General features: G+C 44.4%; 1 protein-coding gene across 1 annotated transcript in view; it reads left to right on the top strand.

The window, feature by feature from the left end:
- Positions 1-3,474: 3,474 nt before the first annotated feature.
- Positions 3,475-18,320, top strand: part of kcnb2b (potassium voltage-gated channel subfamily B member 2b) — a gene marked incomplete at its 3' end in the record, with an annotated part of 80,286 nt that continues 65,440 nt past the window's right edge. The window contains exon 1 of the mRNA XM_084566689.1: positions 3,475-4,103. Within this exon, the coding sequence (XP_084422815.1) occupies positions 3,519-4,103 (585 nt within the window). The 5' untranslated portion in view covers positions 3,475-3,518. The remainder of the gene's footprint in view (positions 4,104-18,320) is intronic.

The raw sequence follows: 18,320 nt of genomic DNA, 5'->3' as shown, positions 1-18,320 counted from the left end.
AAATTGAAGAGGGAAAATACAGCAGGCAGTGACAGCTCAGGGATGAGGCAGCCGGTGCAGTCAGTCAACTCTTTCTGGTGAGGGATTGATGCGAATACACTTACTGTACAAAGAGAGAAGCGATAGGGGGTGAGCTCGTAACTTCTGAGGTCTCCTTCACAACTTCTATTTTTGTTTTACTTCACGCAACCAGAAGACATATACTGATAAATAGAGACACCAAAGGTTAATTGACTGAACAGCTGATTCAGAGCAGAGCAGCCATGCTAGCTCCAGTGGATATCTATCTGGCTCCATGGCTCAAAGTGTTTCTTCAGCATGATGCTACAATTTGGGTTGCTATGGCAACAACCCACACAAGCCCACATAGTACACAGGAATTAAAAAAAAAACACACACACGCAACCTCATCTCTGCCGACACTCTGCATTTAGTAGTCTTTGCAACCCGCTGTAAAGTTCTAAATTTCAAGCTGGTAAACTAGAGTTATTCCACCCACACGGTGGGACGCAGGCTGCCTTCAGCTCCCCGGAGTACCCTTGCATGCAGGTGGTGCTAGCACAGAGCTGGGAGGAAGCATCCTGCGCCGCACGCATCACGCTGCAACCTCACACATCATGACTCAAGGGGCTGGCTGCCGGTTTGGTAACAATTAATGAGAAAGGACACACTTGTCAATTAGCCTTCCCTGTACCCTAAGTAATTAAGAACCGTGTCATTGGCGGCTTTGTCGTCAGCAGGAGAATGTTTTGTGTCTGTCAATTATAGGGGACACGGGTGTACTTCACGGGTAATGCCGCTGTGATCTTTACATCATGTCTTTTTTAAGTGGTTAACATTGTGTTATTGGGGTTTTTCTTTGCACCTTAGATGCAGATCCACACACAACTCCAAACCTCCTCTTGACATGTTAAGATATTTACATACCGAATGCAACTTACACGCTCAAACTCTGAAGCAAGTGACAGTTTAGACAATTATTCAGGTGATATGCGCTGTGGGACCGAACAGAACCCGTGAATCTACATATTTACAGTTGCGGGGAGTACCAAAAGCCGCTGACCTTCAAACTGCAGTGCCCACACAGTTAAGACATAGTCTAGAGGCACACAAAGGCCCTGTTTAGTCAATGCGGCACTATTGATCACTTGTCACTGGAAGGGGGGAACATGGCGGGGGGAAATCAATTACACGTATGCAGCGTATAATCAAATTTCTGGAGAAGTGCTTAGCTAAGGGGAAATGTTCGAGCGACGCAATACATGGAAATATCATCGCTGCACTCAATGCTGCTCGCATGAACTGGGGGCGAGGGATAGAGGGAGATAAGAAGTGAGAACTCCCTGGCAGTAACGATCGGAGGGATAATAAGGAATATGTAAATAATTTAAAGTGTGTATTTATTCATTTCAGATCAGGGAGTGGGGGTATCTAATAGCTAATAGATACAGTGGTGTTGGCTTTGGAGGAATAGTGTGTATCCTGCCTGGCTTGCTGCTGACTTCTTTCTCAGGCGGTCAAGAAAAAAAAAAAAAAAAAGGTTCAGGTTATCTTCTTGTCTTTTGAAGATCAGGTTACTTGCTGTAGGTCAAATGCAGAATGTGTGAGGTTTTAGCTGTTTTGCATCTGCTGGGTGGCAGCCATAACTGAAATTTAAATGAAGCTAAATTGTCAGGGCTCTTTGAGCATTAAAAGCCAAAGGCTATATTTCATGGACACTAAAAAAGTCAAGTGTGCACCTAACACTTTATGGGGCCACTTATACTGTAACATCCAAGACAAGAGATACACGTGTTTCTGTGCAAAAGACTTAAGGATATCTCATTAGAACTCAAAAATAAAAAATAAACCGGCTCCATTTTTTTTTTTTCTCCATGTAAAACTAAAGTTGCCACTCAAACTCATCTGATTCATTTTGTTCCGTTTGGGAGCACAGTGTTCTGCCCAGCTGCGATTTGGTTTTCACCTCTAGGATGTGGTGCAGCCCGTGTGCGCCCCTCTGCTCCTCCTCGTGTAGTATACAGCGGGACACTCCGCAGTTCGCTTATCCCGTTCCTTCCCGTTGCCTTTTACGCGCTCGACGTCTGCAGCTACAGTGATTCAGTGAGCCTGCCTTCAAGCTTTTGGATGGAGGCGCAGGGCTCTCTCGCATTCCCTCCCCGTGTTCCGATGGCAAAGCGGCACCGCGCCTGTAACCGGTGATCATTCTCAGAGGAAGGTGTCTCTCTTTTTTTCTTCTTCTTCTTCTCTTCCCCGACTCATTTTCAACAAGATGAGGGACGCGCGTTCTCTGCGCGGCGCCCGCGGAGTGCTCCCTTCAGTCGTAGCCGCTTGACTAAAGGGGGATCCCGGCTCCCTTTTCCTCCTCTACTCCCTTAGGAACAAGAGGAGTTTGCATGCAAACGGTGGTTTATCGCGGCAAGGTGAGACTCACTATCATACGATATTATTCTTTTTGTTATTTGAACTCTACTTTGAACAGAGTCGAAGCCGATTTTTTTTTTTTTTTTTTTTTTTTTTTAGCCAGTACAGATTGTGTAGACTGATTTATACCGAAGGCAGGTGGTGGATTGTGAAGGCATCAACACAAATACGCTATAGTGTAACAGGTATGCTGCATTTACTTTGAATAATCTATGTAGCCTACATATATGTTATGTCGCTTTACATCTCTACTTCCATTTGGATCGTATAATCTGTTGTCTTGTGGCAAATTCGCAAATAGTCAGGCAGTGCCAAATGTTACTAAAAACTGTTGCATTCAGCAACAAGCCCTTAATTCAGGAATAACATTGAATGCAAGTGTCTTCCTATAGGGAGTTTTTAAAAAATAAACTTTTTACACAGACAAAAAAAAAATAAAAAAAATAATAAAAATTCAGTCAATATAAAAATCCCTCTTAGTAGCTGCAGGGAGTCACGTTCCACAGAAAATGTCACTGCACTGTGATGCTTTATGACAACAAGTGACTGAAATCTTCACCTCCACCATTCAAATAACAATAAAAGCACATGAATGAATCCGAATGCTTCTTTGAATGTCCGATCGGCAGCACAGAAACTAGTGCTCCAGCAGCAGTCCGTTGCCTCACCACGGTGCAAGAGTGCTGGAGTGGAGTGCAAAGCAAAGCGGCCATATTGACTGTTAAAACAAAAATCATTGATTCTGCCTAATACCTTCTTAGAAACATGAGGAAGGGGATCAATAGCCCGGAGCGGCTGTTACTATTTTCAATGAGAATATGAAGTAACAGGTGAGCCGGCACGTGAAGGGAGCGATTTATGTTCCAGTTTTGGTGGTGCACGGTGTTGTGATAAACGTTTTGCTGGTAGTGAAATTGATCTATCTGATGTGTCATCAGTCATTCAGTTCACTTACAAATTGTTGCTTTTGTTTTCTCAGCCATGGAGGGACTTGCCTAAAGAGGATCCAACATAAGACAAGTTTTGTTTTTTCTATTTCCCTTTCTTGTGTGTGTCATTGCAACATCTTCCCGGAAGTCACCTTTTCCATCGCCATGGCTGAGAAGATTGGACCAGCAGGGCTTAAGCCCACCACCGCCCGAACTGCTCCCTCACTGCCCCCAGAGCCTATTGACATCATCCGCACCAAAGCCCGCTCCCGCAGAGTCCGCCTCAACGTTGGCGGTCTGAACCATGAGGTCCTGTGGCGGACCCTGGACCGGCTACCCAGGACCCGACTCGGCAAGCTTCGAGAGTGCAACACCCATGAGTCCCTGATGGAAGTCTGCGACGACTACAGCCTGAACGAGAATGAATACTTCTTCGACCGGCACCCGGGGGCCTTCACCTCCATTCTGAACTTTTACCGTACAGGCAAGTTGCACATGATGGAGGAGATGTGCGCCCTCTCGTTTGGCCAGGAGTTAGACTACTGGGGGATCGACGAGATCTACCTGGAGTCCTGCTGCCAGGCCCGCTACCACCAGAAAAAAGAGCAGATGAATGAGGAGCTGCGGAGGGAGGCAGAGACAATGAGGGAGAGGGAGGGAGAGGGAGAGTTTGATAACACCTGCTGCCCAGACAAGAGGAAGAAACTGTGGGATCTCCTGGAGAAGCCCAGCTCCTCAGTGGCTGCCAAGGTAGGGATCCGAATCTGGATGTGTGATCACACCACCTCCATCTCACATTTCCTGCTCACATTCAATGCTGAACACTGTGCCTGGATCATAACACACTGCAGGCAGGCTTATTAAAGCCTACTCCCACCTGTAAACAAAAAAAAATAATACTCATGAGTTCATCAGCTTGAATCTTGTAAGTAGCAACAGTTGTCAAGGATAATTTAAATGTGGAGAAGGGTGCTTTCTCCTCATCAGTTGGATAACAGTTCATATGGATGCACTGACAAAGACAAGCACAAGATAGGAATGATTCCATATGATAAGAATTAAAAAATCACAGTTACATAAAATGCATGCATCTGGCTATGGTCGTAGTGGAATCTCTGCTGAGGACAGACTTTGACTCCATGTGCTTTCACAAAAATAGTAAGTAAGTATCAGTTTCTGGTGTTACTTTCTTTGACTGGAGAAAGTATGTCAGTGCAGACCAGATCTGTCAATGACTTGTGACATTGCAATGTCTCTTGGAGTGAGCGGTACAAGTCCCTCACGCGGCTCAGGATGTGCCAGTTCTGCTGACTGGTTGCACTGCTTTCCGAGTCGGGGAAATGACAAGATGACATCTGGATGCCCCTTATAGTCCACCTGGTTCAGAACCAGGTTCCCCCGTAACCGGAGGCTACAGTCTTCCCTGCAGTGCCGCGGGTTCGACTCCCCTCTCTCTCAGCCCAGTGCCTCCTTCCTCCGCTACTATCAAAATAAAGGCATAAAAAAAAAAAAGATTCTATTAAACGTTTGTTGCAGGTGCATGCTGGTGACTGGTTCAATTTGGTTTGATTGAAGGCTGAGGTAGTCGTCAGTACAGTTTATGTTCATACCCCAAATAACAAACATGATGAATCCTCCTGATGAGTGTGTAGTAATGTCAAGGCCGTCCCTTCTTTCAACTCCTCCTCCACCTCCTCATTTCATCCTCCCTTTGACTCCGTCCTCAATTAGGTAGGTCAACCTTGATGAAATCCAATCCTTGGTAATTTATGTTGGGTCACAAGTATCCTGATCTCATCAACCAGCAGTGTTGCTGGGATTATATTCCATGTCAGGGGATCATAGACACAGGGTCATGTGTGTGTGTGTGTGTGAGCGTGTGTGTGACCAAAGCTACGTCATCCTCTCTGAAATGCAGCTCCCGGGTGGTGCATTGTTCGGAGCCCGTTCCCCTTAAAGCGCAGGACGTTTCACTTTGCACGGGACAGTTTGGAAATTATGTTTGATTCAGTTTCTGACCCCTGGTGCAAGAATTTTACTGCAGTGTTCAGCTTTCGAAAGGAAAAAGCAATATGGTAATGACTCTGAATGCGTACATTTCAGCTACTTTGGCACGCTGTGACTTACGCCTTTTCTTCCTATTTCCTCTATGGCTTGGTTATCCTTAAATAACAAGTGATTTGTGATTGACAGGGGTCCTGCCTCAGCTTGATAATGCATTCATCCTTCACAGGAAAGCTGTATATCAAGTGAATCAATTACAAGAAGGCTTGCCGATATCTAATTTAAGGCAAACTCAGGTGACAGCAGAGGAGTAATTTGATTTGCTGTGTGATATTTGAAGTGATTTACTCCTCAATACGGCCCCGTATTCTTCAGACACATCTCAGTATTGCTGACCTGTACACTATTGCGTGGGGGAAGCCTGCCTTAAAGGGAAATTCCACCCTAATTCAAATTGCATTGACATTCTGCTGACTGCTGTACGAGGAGAACTTGACCGTGACTCTAATGGCTCGGCTTTGAGATCTCACTAAGGTTATCCGCGGCCTATTTGGAACTAGACTGCCTGGGCTGAATATCAGAAGGCAGCTCCCTGAGGTCAGGGAAGCCCTTTAAGGGGCACATACCATGCAGTGAGATCCCTTGAAAGCCCTCGACCAAGGAAATGCCATTATAGGCCAGCACACATCAACATGCTTTTATACCGAGCAACCTGAGCCCTTTGTCAGATGCAATCAGAGAGTGTTCTAGCATAAACATATTCTCCTTCCCTACTCCTTTTTTCTCTCCACTCCCTTTCTTTTTTTGCAACCTTTAACAGATATAAGAGCTCAATCTGCTGCTTTCTAACTCTTCTGGCCCTCTCTGTCCTTAAGCAAAGGTTAAGCATGAGTGAACTGACCTTTTGAGCAGGGTCAGTCAAGCTACAATTTCTGTCATCAGCGCTAACAGTGGCACATGCTTTGGGAGTACGGACAAGCCCTTGGAGAATAGAAAAAAAAATGGAAACCCGGCGGAAAATGCACCAAAACCAGAGCTTCTTAAAGAGGGAGCCACAAGTGACATAAGAGAGGTGGTGAAAAAGATGGTGACAGAGAGGAAAGGCCAGAGAGAGGATGAAGTGATGTAAAAGATGTGGGTCACCTCTCAGGATGCTGAGCTGGATCTTCTTTGCAAACCTTTCCCGATGAATTATGAATGGAATGGTCATGACAAAGAGGACACGGCCTACTGTAGTGGCAAGTCTGCGAGACTTGAGGAGAAGGAGAGTGAGGAGAAGGTGGGGCAGGAGGTTGTTCTGTGTCTAGTGCTACCATCTGCTTGTCTTGTCACAAGAGCCCGCGGGTTGGGGGGGGGCGAGAAGTTGTGAAGAAGAACGTCACAGCGAGATCTGTGGAGCTCGTACGCTGGCACGAGAGCTTACACGTAAGAGATTAAAGTCATATCTGTCGGCAGATACAAAGCATTCCTCTTAGCAGGTACATTTCAATTCACTTTTCTCTACTGGTGAATTCTTTGAGATTAGAGTAATAATAGATGATGCTTCCATTGTTTCCTTACTGTTGGCTATAATTTCTGTTAATCCAGAACGTGTCATCCTTGATAGTGAGCCAGGAGGATTTGTGCCGCCCTGACCTTTTTTTAGTTTACAATGAGTCACGGTTTGTAGTTGTGCAGCAAACACACTTAGCACAAGCTCATACATTCAGTCCATATCGACATTGCTGGACAGCTGAACTTTGTCTTCAATATTTCCTTGTGTGTGTGTACCAATCATCATTCCTGCAAAAGACAGCTCTTGTCGTGTTTAACTTGTAAATGCAGTGCGTAACCAGCCTGTGTTGTTCCACTTGAAGTGTCTTTTGTCAGAGAGACAGGAAATGTGATTAGACGCCTCGGAAGCATTTGTTTTCGTATCCAGATAAACACTGCGGTATGCAGAAAGTGCGTAATAAATGCGAGGACCTTACCAAATATTTGCCACACAGCTGGTGATTTAGTGAGAGCCTCACCATTAACATATGAGTCAGGCTGTGTTCCTGGTATCATAAATTAGTCGGGGCATGGATGCCTGCAGAGCTCAGTTTTAATGGTATAGTAAACAAGATCAGCATCTTTTTTTATCTTGATTTGTTTCATGCCATGCTTCTTGACAAGCCTTTCAGAATATTAACAGTGTTACAGAAAATATTGCAGCCCTGATACTCTGGAGACTCTTAAGGGGGAAACATTCTTAGTTTTTCTTTAGAGTCCATTCAGAATGGGCAGCCCCGGAAAAATAATGGCTGAGGATCCAGGGCATTTTAAAGAGATCGATGTTTCTTCTTGCCAGACATTAGGTTGAGTTTTCTTCCCTCCGTGGCCAGCCAAGCAAGCCGGCCAGCCAGCCGGCCAGCCAGCCAGCCACCCACCCACACACACAGCAGCCATGTCCAGCCCTATGCTTGCTCTTAATGTGGATGTGCCCCATTACTCTCCCCTTTATCTAATAAGCTAGTCTTGCTAGTGGAAATGGTAGGCAACGGGCCGGCATGGGCACACCCATGTTCTGTTTGGTCCTCCCACGCTCGGGAGCAGCCAAAGTCAGACGCCGCTGATGGTGATGACACAATATGCGGAAGCTGTAGCATAACACGGTACAGGAATACACATCTCAAATGACACACTAAATGACGTTATCATCCGTCCTAATGCAGTGCACCAGCAAATGCACAATACGCACTGTGGGTGCAGTTTTATGGGCTCATTTCTAAAATCGTGTCGAGGCTAGATGTGCAAAACAGCAGAAGTGAATATATTAAGGCGTAGTTTTAAGTGTGACAGGAGAAAATTCAATTAGCATTCTGTTGTGCTATAGGGGCTGCTAGTGGTTTCAGATCACTGCAGACAGCCTCTGACTCTCCATCCATCTGTTTCCTTCCAGGCTTTTACAGCACTGTAGCAAAAGCATTTGGCCTTGCGTGCCGTATATTGATGTAGTATCTGATAATGGCTGAGTCAAAGATGAAGGGGTTGTGGTGAAAGGGAAAATGAATAAGAGGCCTTTAGTCAGCATTAAGTCAGATGTTCTCTACACCGTGTGCCCCTGGGTTAGATTCAAGCAGCAGGTCCACTACCTGCTACTCTGTCGTTCATTATCATGCTTTCACCTCTGTATGAATTGTGGTCACTCTTCAGAAGGTTAAATCAATAGGCTCAAGCGTTCTGTGCAGGAAATACTCTCAGCTTGGTGGGCAAATGGATTTTAGTTACTTTTTGCTTATTTAGTGAAAAGCCTGCCCGCTGGATGCTGACCTTGACTCTTGATGTATGCCTGCGCAACTGTGCAAGAAGCAGAGCTGCTGATAGTACCTCCAACCTGTAGGAGTTATTAATGTACTACAACGTCTTATTTGGCCTTTAGCAAGTTATCAGGATGTATAACAAGTGTAGTCTGTCATTTAGGTGAAGCGCACCTTCTCTCCTCCCGCACTCTCACAGTTACGTAAGCCTTCCATCGGGCCTCTAATCGGTACAGCCTAGCATTTAGGCAGCAGCACCTAAATCCTCTTTACCCCGCAATCATAATCAGATAAGAGAGAACCTCCTAGATTATAGGTAGCATGAGTTCCTATGGCCTCCGCGTGGGAAGAGGCAGCATCTTTATCATCTAAATGCTCTACTTTAACCCCTCTCCACCACTTTTCTCTCTATACACCGATCAGGCACAACATTATGACCTAATATTGTGTAGGTCTCCTTTGGGTTTCCAAAACAGTTCTGACTCATCAGAGAATGAACATGTGGGTGCCCTGTGGTGTCAGATTGTTGTTAGTGAGGGCCTTTGGGTGTACGGGAGGGGCTTCTGTGGATCATCCCACAGATGCTTGAGCAGTTTGGGATCTAGGGAATTTGGAGGCCAGGTCAACACCTTGTGCTGTTTTTCTTTTTTTCTTTTTTTCTCTAATGTGTTTTTGTGTGTGTGCCTGTGTCAGGCTGCATCCTGCTGGGGATGGCTGCTGCCATCAAGGAGTGTCATTGCTATGGGGTGGGGGTGCCTGGTCTGGTCTAGGTGGGTGGTACATGTCTAAGTAACATCCACATGAATGCCGGGTCCGAAAGTTTCCCAGCAGAACATTGTATTGTCACAAGATGGTCAATGTTATTTACTTCTCCTGTCTGTGGTTCTAATGTTGTGGCTGATAAGTGTAAGTCACTTGCAATGTGAGGATTATCTGAACTTGAGGTCAGGTTTGTGATGATTTGGTTCGGATGACAGAGTTGTTGTTGTCTTCTGCTTCACTCCACTCCTTTAAAAGCAGCCTGGCTTCAGTTTCCTCCACAAGTACCTGTTGTTACCTTTTATAGTCCTTTGTTGAAAGCATTAGTAGCTGTGTCTTCGATTGTTTTCACAGAAAAAAAAAGTGGCTGATTTGTTGTTTAATCAGTGAATACTCACCAGATTGTTCTGCTATTTACTCACTCCAAAGAAGAATTTCCTCATAAGGACAGCAAACTGCGCTACTCTTGTAAGCAGTGGATATGACTCTTTCCACTCTCCACACTTTTGTTAGGGCAGTGTGAATTTATAGTTATGTTACTAAGCAGCAAATATCAACTTTCATAACAAAAGCATGCTTAGCAGGACGATGCCATCTGTTGATAGGGCTATTATGTGTGGCTGTGAAATGGTAAAACCACAGTAAAACTTATGAAGGCATGTGTTGCAGCTAAAGCCCCAACACTGGCTCTGTTTACATTATATTCAGGGAGTTTACACTCACGCTGTAGATGTGTTTGATTCCTGCTGATAGCGCTGATGGACCTCTGTATGCACAAAAATAGAAATGTATGTGAGCAAATGGTACGCTAGTGGATCGTTAAATCAGCAGCTCCTCGCACAAAAGCAGTTTCTAATTTTAAATACCCCTCCTTGTGTCAGATTATCTCCCACTGCTAAGCGGCTGACTAGACGTCATTTTGGGTTTTAGAGCAGAGGTAAAAATCCCCCATTTTCAAAACGTGGGGGAGGTTAGGACGCTGCAGCCATTTATCGATCGGGCTAAAGCTTTGTGTCTGTGAGTTTTCACCCGCGGGGTTGAAAGGGAACATTTGAAGTGAGGTGAAGACAAAGCGAGAGGAGGTTATCAGTGTTGCCGACCCTTAAAATCGACCCATCTCAATGTTGAACTCATGCTGTAGACTTTTAATTATTCCAGAAGTACTCATTGATCAGTGTATGCAGTAATTGCAAAACACAAATCCGTCCTCTTCTTCTATTTTTTTTTTTCTTTTAAATTCTTTGCCTTGCTTTGCACAAATAATCTGCTGCATTCCCTCATCATGATTACCAGTGGGATCTTGCATGCAGAGAAATTAGTGTGCAGCCCAGCCTCCGTGCCACCTCCCAAAAATACCCACAGGCCTTTCTTAGGGCTTATTGCACTTGACCAGGCATACGGTGATTCATGAATGAAGACATCATTAAGTGAAACTCATGAGGCACGACTAATCCTCAATATGTTATCCCCACAATTCAAACAATAGAGGGGGGAAAGGACAACGGGCAAAACTGGATAGAGAAGGATTTCAGGGGGAACGTGTAAAACTCTCTTTGGCACAAGTTTTAAGTACAACATGGTCAATACAAGGCAAGGCTAATGAGTGGCCAGATGGTGCGAGAAGCCTGGGAGTCTAGTAAGTAATTGTACTTCTATCCCCAGAATATACCCTCACATTTTCTAGCTAAACGGGCCTGTAATGACCACAGTTACAACAAGGATTATCTGCATAATCAATGGACCTGTACGAAATCACAAAATCTTACATTTATTATCAAATAAAACCAAGGAAATTGCTACTATTTGGAGCTGGTAATCTTTGACATTTTGTTTTCGTAAATGACCTAAAGAGTTCATTGATTTTGTTGACCTACTGTCCATTCACACTTTAATTATGCAATAACTTCTTGGCCACTTGGGGCAGAATACAAAACTTGTGATCAATAGTGTCTTATGAATTGATATGACAAACTGTTTACACGTGCAGCAGAGACTGACAAATATTGTAGCCCAATATTCACCATCCTTTTTGCTCTGTTTTTGCTTTCCACCATCTCTTTTTTTTTTAAAGAAAAGTTGCCTTCTGTGGCAAAAAGAATTTGCTTTGAGAGCAGCGACAGTGTCAATAAAATGATGAACAAGACAAAGCTACAATCTCTGCAGAGCCCACTGAAAAAGCATAATAAATAATTCTTTAATACAAGCAGCCATGTGGTCCGTTCTTAATATACATAAAAGCCTCGATAACAGCTTTCAGCAAGAATTATTGTCGTACACACATTAGTTGCACGTGTTGGACTTGTTCAGCCAGCAAGAGGTCCAGGAGCTGCAAACTGGCCCGAAGCCCCAAATCTGACAGCCATTAAAATAAGTCATAAATCCCACTGAAGGCTGGGAGTGGCTGTATGTGGCAGAGGAGCGCTGGCTGGCACCGCCAGCTTGAGTGACACCCTGTGTAAGAGGCTAATGTGTTTCTTCCTCCTTCTGCCTCCCTCATCTCCGCCCTGTCCCTCTGCTCGTTACCTCCACAGCTGCCTCTTGGGACTTTTGCTTACCTTCTCCCTTGCAGCTTTCCTCCTCCCTGAAAGGTATCAGGAATAAGGGGACATGGAGAGAGGACTCGCGCTGGAAGAGACTCATCTTTCCAAACGCTATGAACGCCACGTCTCTATTACGTGCTTCAGTAATCCTCCTTCACACACAGACCCACAGTGTGTGCTCTCAACTCACAGCCAATCATCCACATCTCTGCACCTGCATACAATAATACACAAATTGTGCCCTCAGTAAGTACAGCACTCAAGCCGGCGTGCCCATATGCAACGCACACACACTTATACACACACCTCTTTATCTGGAAACCTTCAAATACTGCTGAGCCAGCGTTCTGTGGCTTCCACAACACAGCAAGTGCCATGCTGTTGTCTCCTTCACTCTCTCTATGCCATCTCTTTTCCAATATTCTTCGCCTCCTCTCCTATCGCCCCCAAGCTGCTTCATAGCCTCCCTTTACATTAGCTTTTTTATCACCATCGCTCCACAGTCCTCAGTTTTCCTCTTATAACTCTTGCGCCCTTTCATCTTTCTGCTCTGTTTTTCCATTCTCTCCACAACTCTTTCTGTATTTCTTCACAGGGGAGAAAGCTGAATTGTGATCCCGCTCGCTGCTCCATCTTTGGGAGCCGTGACGTGAGGGTGCATTAGTATTCATTGCGGCGCTGGCTCTTTATCAATCACGTTTATGATTGAAGTGGTCAGAGGAGTGCTCCCTGACCATTGGACCAGTTTCTCCAGTTCCGGTGTGCTGCCGGAGAGCTGCAGAACGGAGGTGGCCTGCAGCTTGTTGATTAAAAAATGAAGTGGGTTAAATTGCACAAATGATTCAGACACATTACTGGTGGAAAAACAAAACAAGTAATGCACAGAGCTATGTCCTCACAAAAAAAAAAAGGGATTTCCTACCGAGGGAATCCTTTCTATCCTCTCCAACTAAGGAAGTCCTCAGAAGCTCTTGAAATAAAAAAGGAATGTGTAATCAAGATTAATTTTACTTGTTTCCTCGGAAATGCTGTGTTTGCATAGTTTCCATGGTGACCATGGTGCGCTGTGGTGACTTATCAACACCCAGGGAGCAATTCATCTCTATACAGGCTGTGTGAGAGGCAGAGCAGCTGGTACCTCGGCCCCCACAATCAAACCCTAATGCAAATCTAAGGGAAACACGTTTGCTCTACATTACCAGCACGTTGTTTTTTTTTTCCCCCACTGGTATTATTTTCTTTCTCTCTGTAAAGTGTCTTTTTGTTTTGGATCGTTTGCAACAAACGCCTCAATCGTTCTCAGTGACACTGAGATCATTTCCTTTTTTTTTTCATTCATTTCCTATTGTGCAGTTGTAGCGTTCAAACGAGTTCACGCAGTCGTGCTCTGTGCAGTGGCTGCTGCGATGTGATGAGCGTAAAATACCTCTCAATTTGAAGATGTAATAATTAGTTCTCGTCTGTTTGACAGTGTCTGAATAGAAGAAGTCAAATTGCCTCGTATGAATGAAAGACGCCGTCAGTGCCTTTCTTGCGGCCCCAGCTCTCCAGGCTGATCACAGGGTGTCCGGAGCGTTGGCAGCGTATCGGCAGCTTGGTTTTCAGTACAGAAGAGGTTCATTAAAAAACTGTGCTCTATGAAGGAGCGTTTGTGGACAATGCAAAAGAAACTGACAAAAGAAACTTATTGAGCCAATCAGTGGGAGGTTAAAAATGGTTGAAGCCACTTGTTATCCGTTGTCTGGTGAATATTGCTGGATGACGAAGCAGCAGCTATTGTGATTGGGCAACGCACCACCTCCCATCACCTCCTCCTTCCTCTTTCCTGTCTTTTTCCTATTTTAGCTCCCCTGTTGGACCGCCTCCATTTTCCTACACCGCCTTTCCCTCTTTCTCACTTTGTTTTTTTTTGTTTTTTTTGGTCTGTGTGTGTGTAATCATGCTGTTGGCGTCACCGTGGGCATTGCTGCCAGCTGTTTGCTGTCTCCCCGCACCCCGGGAAGTGACAGAAGAAATGATTATATCTCTTGTATATTTTGTTGAGTGTGGGGAGCCTCCCATGTCTTCTGCTGAGCCACGGGAGTTCCTCATTGCTGACCAAAGTAGATACACCGTGGCTAAAATGCTCCAATACACATTTGCTTCTATCCGAAATCAGCTGTGCAAAAACTTGATGATCTCTGTGTTTTCATATCCAGTCGTAACAGTTTATGCCCAACAGTTTTTGTTATGTCACACAAAATTTAACTCTTTCAGTTTATGTGCTGTTCTATTCTTTAATCCCTGCGACAGGCTTTACGTGTTCTGTCCCTCTCTCATTAACAAGCCATCCATGAAATCAGTAAATCAGTTGTCGCCAAATCCACCCTCAAATGGAATTGTCCATCTGTGTGTGCGGTCAGGCAAGGCGACAAGAGGCATTGATACAGTACTTTAGATCCCTGGTGTGATTGTAATCAGCTTACTGTCATTGGAGCAAAGGATCTGTGTGGCTGGAGGGCACGCAGGGACGAACGCACAAAGACGTTCACCAGACCATGTGACCGGTCGATGTCAAGAAGCCAAGCAGAAGGCCAAGGGATCAGCGTCTGACACACCTGAAAGGTCTCGCTGTCTGTGTGTCGGTGCAGATGTGGGTCTTGACCATAGACTGTATAAAGATGGGCAGCAGAACAGCTCCTCAAAAGTGAAGCCAAAGCAAGTAGAGCTCCCCCTGGTGACATGCTGGAGTATAGGTCATAAGCTCCACCCCCTCATTGTTAGTGGATGGGACGCCAAACTAAAACATTAAAATACACGTCAAATAATTATTTTTCAAGGATGTAATTTTAGCTGGTTAATATAACGTTGATGCATGTTCAAGTGTCAGTTGTTTAAGGGTACGTTTTGTTTTTGATAGATATTTGACACTATAGAAATAAGAAGTGACCTTACAATGACCAATTGCCATGCCAACTGCTAGGTAAAGTGTCCTGGGGGAACGTGAGTGTTGTAAAAAGAAATAAAAAAAGTACAATGTATAATCCAACATTTCTTTGTAACTGGTGGAGGTAGAGCAGAGCACAGTATTGATCAAACAAAAACGCGAGTAAGTCTGGCGGAAGTGTGGGCGGGTCATCGATAATGCAGCTCCGCATGGCTCCACTCTCAGACCGTACTCTGCAGACTCTGGCTCAAAACTCGCAAGATGGCGGCACCCGTATCCCCGGGACAGTACTGTCAGTTTGGCCAATGCAAGGAACTGGGGGCGCATTGTCCATATTTATATACAGTCTATGGCCTTTACCACTGTTTGCAGTCAAACGTTTACAGTAACTCTTTGTGGGTCTCAGAAGTTTATATAAAAGTGGTGCCCGGGACATCACTGCACATGTTTCCACCGTGTCTTCATGTGGTGCTGTCAGCTCTTCAGGGATTTGTCCGCCATCATTTCAAGATCAGAGAAGATTTTGGTCCTGACATTTGGTGAAGGCTTTACCGATCAATAGGGTGACTCTGGGGTATTGACCGGTGTGCTGAAAGGCATGCCTTTCTCATTTTATTTCAACCAAGAAACAGTTATCTTCCTTATGCACTGCTTCTTTCTCTGCTATTTGCTGTTTCACTCCCTCGGTTCCGGCGCATACCGTGTATTTATGTCTGAGCTCTCGAATGTATATTTTCTGAACTTTTTATGGCATCTCTGCTCTTTTCTCTGTGCCTGTTTCTGATTCACCTTCAGTGACTCACTGTTAAATTGAATCTCCTCACACCCCTTCTTTGATTATCCCCATTCCTTGTGTGAAACATGCTTCTTTGCTTCTTTTCCTCTGCCCTTCGTCTTAAGTGTACCTAAGTGTCCTGCAATCATTCACCCTTTCTCCCAAATCACTTGTTTCCTCTTAAAGTGCTAGAAAGAAAACACGAAAAGGGAGCTTTGGGGTGGATTAGGGTGATGCTGGGATCCCTCCTGTATTGTAAACTGCTAAATTCTACCTCCACCGATGTTCTTGTTGTTTGAAATTTTGAAATTCCTGCCTGGAGAGGAAGCTTGTTTTTTGAGGTTGGACCCGTCGCTACATCACACCAGAAAGTCAAATCAAATATGCTAGGAAGCCTTAGCATGAGGACACCCCCACGCAGCACTATTCTGAGTGCATACATAACTTATGTAGTCAGAGATTGCATAGCAGCTGGCCGTGACAAGCAAAGCAGGACATTAAAATAGTGCTATTTGTTGCTGCTGCTTGTAAAAAGAATCTGGACATTTATTCCAAGAACGGTGACAATCTTCCCTCCGTTATTATTTAGTGGTACTAAAGATAAAAAAACGCTTATACGTTAGGTGAATTAAGTAACACAGTCTTTGCATTCTGAAACATCCTGCCACGTATCAACTGCGCAACTGCTCTTCCCCCTTCCTGTTCAGGATCAGAGTGCGTTTCAGATCCCGCTACATATGGTCTTAGGTTTCCAACTGCAGCTATTACTAGAGGTAAAGTTAAGGAAATTTCCATTATTCATTAGATAGTGTTCCGATTGGCTGCTAGGCGAGCATGAATAATTCAAATTTAATGTAAACTTCCAGCTTTCAAACCGGCAGCTAGAGGACAGAGAGGAATCAGAGTTGCAAGAAAACATCATAGATATGTTTTATTTTATTTATTTTTTTGTGATATGAATTAGTCAAAAAGGGCCTCTCCTCTCTTACTTTGTTCTGCAGGCTTTTACAGCAAACTGCATTTGTTGGACTGTTCCACCTATTTTCATTTAATTTGCAGAGTAAGCTGTTACAACAATAAGACGCACTCGCTGTGAGGCTAAGTTCCGCCAGACTTACTGGTGCTGGCCGCAGTTTCTGGCTCGGGCCCAAATAAAGATTTTTAAAGTATACTTGTTTTGCAATAAATCCCCCTTAAGTAGTGTGACAGTATCTAAAGGCCACCTAAGACTCTGAAGCATCTTTAGCTTTGGCCTCCTGTTCCAAGATAATGAATAAGGTGTCTGAAAGCGCATAACAATACTAATGTTGATGGATGACTGTTGATACAAGGCAAAGGAGCGCTGGCCTTTGTCACATTTCCAGTCCTGCTGTTCTCGCCTTTTTGAGTGGTTGTTTTCCCCAACTATGTTATTGGTAGTCTTGTTCTGTTTGACTCTCACTAATACCTCCTTAAACTGCTTCAATGGTGTGATAAAAGACATTTTGCGTCACATATAGACGTCCCGAAGCGATAGCACTGAAATAATTACCAACTCGCAGTACTTAGAGAGATATGTAAAGGAACGCTAGCGTCTAAAAGTACCAGTAACAAATCACGACATGCAGAGGATAAACAGCAATCTTCAATCATGCAGAAAATGAAATTTGAATCTCTCGATTTTATTTTCACTCGAGAGGCTGTGTAATATGGAGAGAGATTAGGAGGTCTCATTTAAACGTATAGCTGCTCTGTGAATGGGTAAAGGCTAAACGTATTATAAACGCAAAGCATTAAACCGGGTAAGGCAGTGATTCATCCACCCTTGGATGCATGACTCATCTCTGTTATTACTTCAATATGTATTTATTCTCTTTGTTCACATGTCACAGCTGATGAAAACCCTGCCCTTTAATCTTGCATTCAGACGAGACAATGTGGAATTTACAAAGTGATGCACTTGCAGCGTGACCTTTTGGCTGTGTATGGGTAGTTTATTAAGACATACTGTGGGGGACATTTTACTATTTGTGTATGTTTTTTTTTTGTTTGTTTGTTTCTTTGTATGTTTGCTTCTCTGACCCTTCCTTGATAATCAAAGGATGCATTTACAGTTCTCCACCATATACCTATCAAATCAGCTGGATTCTCACATGATTCATGAGATCCAAGTAACCTCCAGACCTGAAAAATGAAACCAACAAGAAGGTGCCACCAACTGCAGTTGCTCAAATGGCCACTTGATGCCGGCTCTAAATGTGAGTCTTATCATCAGAGACCCACACGCGAAACATGTTCCCAGCCTGGTTCAAAAACAAAGGGGCTTGGTCTCTGTAGTTAATCTCCACATTCACGACAACTGAAACCCACTGGTGTAAATTAGATTTAAGGTCATATCACAGGTCACCAGCTGTTTACACACGCTATGGCTCCGCCGAAACTCCACCTCCACCACCTGAAACTCACAGGTGATGTCCCAGAGGGTTGGTCCATCTTTATACACTGTCCGTGGTGATCGCACAAGCTCACACACCCAAGCCTTCTTGACAGGCTATAAGCTTTGTGTTTCTGACTGATTTGACCGTGACGCCAACCAAATAGTGACCCACACTATTTAGCTACAATTTTATCCGATTTCCACTTAACTGCATGCATGGATGCAAAACAAAAATATCTGATAAGATATACACCGATCAGCCATAA

This window comes from Chelon labrosus (genome assembly GCF_963514085.1).
Source record: "Chelon labrosus genome assembly, chromosome: 18".
NCBI classification, from domain to species: Eukaryota; Metazoa; Chordata; class Actinopteri; order Mugiliformes; family Mugilidae; genus Chelon; species Chelon labrosus.
Note: the sequence above shows the minus strand (reverse complement) of the source record. Positions and strands in the feature narration are given on the sequence as shown.